This window comes from Anneissia japonica, unplaced genomic scaffold (assembly GCF_011630105.1).
Source record: "Anneissia japonica isolate Jap-2015-1 unplaced genomic scaffold, ASM1163010v1 scaffold2207_len539183_cov196, whole genome shotgun sequence".
NCBI classification, from domain to species: Eukaryota; Metazoa; Echinodermata; class Crinoidea; order Comatulida; family Comatulidae; genus Anneissia; species Anneissia japonica.
The window spans coordinates 209,739-214,372 of NW_022699997.1; the positions used below are offsets into that span (position 1 = coordinate 209,739).

Genomic DNA, 4,634 nt, shown 5'->3' on the forward strand with positions numbered 1-4,634 from the left:
ATATATATATATATATATATATATATATATTAATTGATATTAAATTTTGGTGTATTTATGTATGTATATATATATATTAATTGATATTAAATTTCATTTAATTTCAGCTTCAATTGACATTGTACTGTTTAACACAACTGTGCAATTTTCGAAAGATAATTCGTGTTTCTCGGCTGATGATAATAGGGATTGTAAATGCGACAAACTCTGTATAAAACATCAAGATTGCTGTCTCGATTATGAAATATGGCGAGCGTCAATCTCCAACTCATCATTTGATGGCAAAATAAATAATTCCGTTATTTTAAATTGGAAGGCATTTCTTGAAGACTCCAATTCACTAATAAAATCGCCGTTGAATGTAGATTTATTCCAACACACTCTACACGAAATTGAAAATCTGATTATGGGTAGGAAGGAGAATCTTGTAGAATTCACGTGCACCTTTAGTGTGGTGGATTGTGGGACCAATTCTTGTGATGAATTTAATATATTGACAGTTAGTAATTGCAACGAACAGTTTCAGGGATCCAAACACTGTGAAGCTGGAAACATTGAGCTCGTTTACGATAAGAGTACAGAACTTGTTTTTCGCAACTACCAGTGTGCATTGTGTAATTCCGTTGACCCAGAACATATAACATCATTCGGAAAAATGTTAATTTTTGACGATTATAATTTGACTGAAGATGATCTTGCAGATAATCCCAGTTTAATAAACCATAGCCATAAATCGTACCGAGTTTTACCACAAGACTTTAAGACATACAGCCGGTGTCAACCAAAAATATACTGGTGTGAGGTGTATGTTAGCGACTTGATAAGTAAGGCATGTTTAGCTTATCAAAGTGGTATTAATTGCTTTTCTAACCCACATTGTGAACAATGTTCTGAAATGTACTACGAATTGCAGACAGAGAGTACTCAACAGAACTGTCGTTTTGTTCTGGGTAGAACATTAACTAAACCAACTTTCGCGATCTTCATCGATAGTTCTGGAGGACTGACATATGTACACAAGGAACCAACTACCCTGGAAGATAAAACTGAGACGGAGTTAGATAGGCCTACTAATGGTGTTGTGTCGCCGTTATTTAATTTATCGGTAGGTGAAAATGCCACAAAACAAAACGTCTTGGTTATCGAACAAAACGAGGGTGTTACAGCTATATACCATAGAATTTCATTCGCTGTAACGTTGACAGGAACCATTTTGTCAATCATCAGTATCGTAATAGCTCTTTTGACATTCTATATTTTTCCGTCGATGCGGAATACGTCAGGCTGGATAAATATTCTTCTGTTGATTACAATCTTGCTCAGGTGCATTTTGTACCTTTTATTGTTAATTGACAAGGAGGTTCCACCTGCTTGTAGAGCAGTTGCCATTGCTCAGCATTTTAGCCTTCTTTGTACATTTTGCTGGATCAACTGCCTCGGTTTGAATATATTCCTCTCTACGAAGCCTAAGCCTGTATTTTCAAAAAATGTACAAAAAAGGTTGTTCTGGTATTATTGCCTGTACTCGTTTTGTACTCCAGCACTGATTGTTAGTTGCTGCGTAGCTGTAGAGTACTCATCGATAGAGGTCGCTACAATATACGAATATTCTGATTGTTTTTTGACGAATAAAGCGATTAACCTGGCCTTTATTGCACCGATTTCTGTAATGATGCTAATAAACGCAACATTGTATGCGATCATAATAAGAAATATTATAAAGAAGTCACAAGTGAAAAAAGAAGAATCTGTTGTTGCAAAGAATAAGAGAAATAAGTTTGAAATTATTCTCAGCATTAAGGTAGGCCATGTGTCGGAAATGAAAACAAAGTTATATTTTATTATTATTATAAATCATTATCGTTGTCATTATTATCATTATTATAATCATTATCATTATCGAGAAGAAGCTATTGTAAATCAGTCCTACTGAATAGGTCATCTGTACAAAAAAAGTATGGTGAAACGGCGTTAGTTCATAATGTAAACGAATAGGCCCTACTAAGCAAATCCAAAAATGGCCCATTTTGCTTGAACTGAAATTTCAACAAACTTGGCCCAGTGAACAGCAATCCAACTTGGTCCAAAACCAACTCAGACCATAATCCAACTCTGTTAGTGCAAACACAAACCAAATCCAACCCATCAGTCCACAAAACAATCCGATTCAGATCAGTACAAACACGTACCATATACTTTAACCTTTCATAAATGAGCAATTATATATCTGTCTCTTATACACATCTAGATGTGTATAAGAGACAGATAATATATATTATGGATAGATGGATGATTTAATGAATGACAGACGAAACGTAGAGAAAACTGACGAGAGGAAGGAGGAACGGAGTTACGGACGAACAAACGAACAAGCAGATCACGAAATGAAAAAAAGAACACATATAGGGCCTATATATTATTTAGTTCAATTATTTATTATTTAAAATTTATTATTTCATAGATTTGTTGTGCATTCGCCTTATACTGGATGTTTGGAATCATCGCAACACTTATCGTGACATTACGAGGGAAAACCACAACTGCCAGTTTGGTGTTAAACATGATATTCGTGTTTACGGCTTCCATGCAAGGCGTATTTGTGTGTGTGGCCGTTGTTTTTAACAAAAGAGTTTTTAACTTGTGGAGGAAAAAAATAATCGGAACTGGACCAAAAACAAAACTACAAAAAGTGTGAAGCTGGGAAATATGAATCGTATAGAGCAGAATTAATGTGTCGCAATACGGGCACCCTCGATAATGTTGTTAATGTTGTTTTATGAGTCACCGCGCATGTTTCAACCGACATTTGAAAATAACATACGTTATGCCAAAAGTGAAGTAAATTATAATAATATTATTTTACAACCAACTACCAACCAAACAACCAACAATGTTTCAACCGACTGACCGAACAACCAAACCAACCAACATGGCAATCAACCAACCAGCAACCAACCAACTAATCAATAAATCATTATTCGATATTGGTTTATCTAAAGCACAACTTGCTATAACGTGCTAGATGGACACGTATTCTTGGGCCTGTATTCAAGCCACAGGCAACGTGACCCAGACTAAATTTCCACTATATTCTCTGGACACGATGAATACAATCATGGACAGTATATCATGGCGATACATTTTAAGGGTTCCTTTAAAAATTATTATTAAAGGTGTTTTGTTGTACTGGTATAACGTTAGAATGACTTTCCATACTAAATATAATTGCTCTATTATATAGTATATAAATAGAATTTTATAACATTGGTTGGATCTTGGTTGGATGTATTGTTCTTTTAAATGAGGTTATAATATGCTACGCATTTGTATTAGTAGACTAAATATATTGGTGTTTCATTGACGCTGTAATAGTTGTACAGTATAATGTACCGTATGTATAAAAAAATGTATATCGTATAATAGAATGAAATGAGAAATAAGCTACCGTACGAAGTACTTGGTGATGCGGCAGAGTTCTAATGGAAACCATTATTTATGATTGGGATCTAAATAAACAAGTATATAGGCCTACTATAAGCAAGTAAATAAGCAAAGTCAGATCGGGTTCACTTAACGAAAACAAACCAGAGGGCGCTAAACAGTTTTGGCGCACTGTTGATAATTTTGTTACAAATACAGTAGTACATATTGCACCAGAGTACGGTTCTTTAAAAAAAAAACCCGGAAAATCGAATATCCAGTCGCTAAATTATAAACGCTATACCAGTTCCTCTACCAATTTACAAATTATTTGAAGCCAGTTCATATCTCCAGATCTTTAAAACATTTCATTGGTAATAATTGTGCCGCATCTCTCCTTAAACTTAAAAAAAAGACAACACCAATGTGCCCTAAGTTTCAACTCACGAGACTCAGTAACAGCACAATGCCTGTATGAACCAGTAATTAGATATATGGAAGTCATTTATTGACATGACCAAAAAAAAAAAAAAAAGGAACATTTGACTATTATTATTACTATCAATATTGATATCATGGACTAATGATTAATAGGTCCATGTTGATATTATCACTATAATTATTGTAATGTAATTGTTATTGCTATTTTCATTGTTATCATTTTACTTCACTGTTTATAAATTTATATAATTTTAAGTTATTTATTATCTTTTCATCCGATCAATTAATATTGTTATTTTAAATGGGGTTCGAAGTCGAAGTTCTTCGAATTCACTTGCCCTCCATCCATACAAATTTGTTTCTATCTTATAACGTATTATAATTATGAAATTTTAATATTATAATATTTCACATTACAAGTAAAAAAAAATGAATAGTACATTGTATAAATTTTATTTATTTTTTATATTTTTCGCGATTAATTACGTGGTATGCATTCAGAGGCCGGGCTCGAGGTTAGAGGTTATAGCTGACCAAATAAGTCTGACAATTTTGGTCAGCTATTCCATAGGGTGAAACCATTTTAAGTTAGAAGTGGAAAAACATGTGCTTATAGCCTGTCAACGAAGTGGCTGATATTTCACGCTCCATTGGCACCACCACGACCGGTTCAGCCCCATTAGTTTTCAGAACCGACTTGTGGATAATGCTACATGGATATAAAATAATATAGGAATACAAAATATATAAAAAATAATTCTAAGTTGTAATTA

The 4,634-nt window shown here is 33.7% G+C and overlaps 1 protein-coding gene across 2 annotated transcripts in view; it reads left to right on the top strand.

Moving 5' to 3' along the window:
* Positions 1-3,955, top strand: part of LOC117103260 — a 19,498-nt gene extending 15,543 nt beyond the window's left edge. The window contains exons 3-4 of one of the 2 annotated variants that reach the window (XM_033243828.1): positions 108-1,801; positions 2,462-3,955. In XM_033243828.1, the coding sequence (XP_033099719.1) occupies positions 108-1,801; positions 2,462-2,695 (1,928 nt within the window). In that variant the 3' untranslated portion in view covers positions 2,696-3,955. The remainder of the gene's footprint in view (positions 1-107; positions 1,802-2,461) is intronic. The other variant, XM_033243829.1, reaches the window with a different exon arrangement.
* The last annotated feature ends 679 nt before the right edge of the window (positions 3,956-4,634 follow it).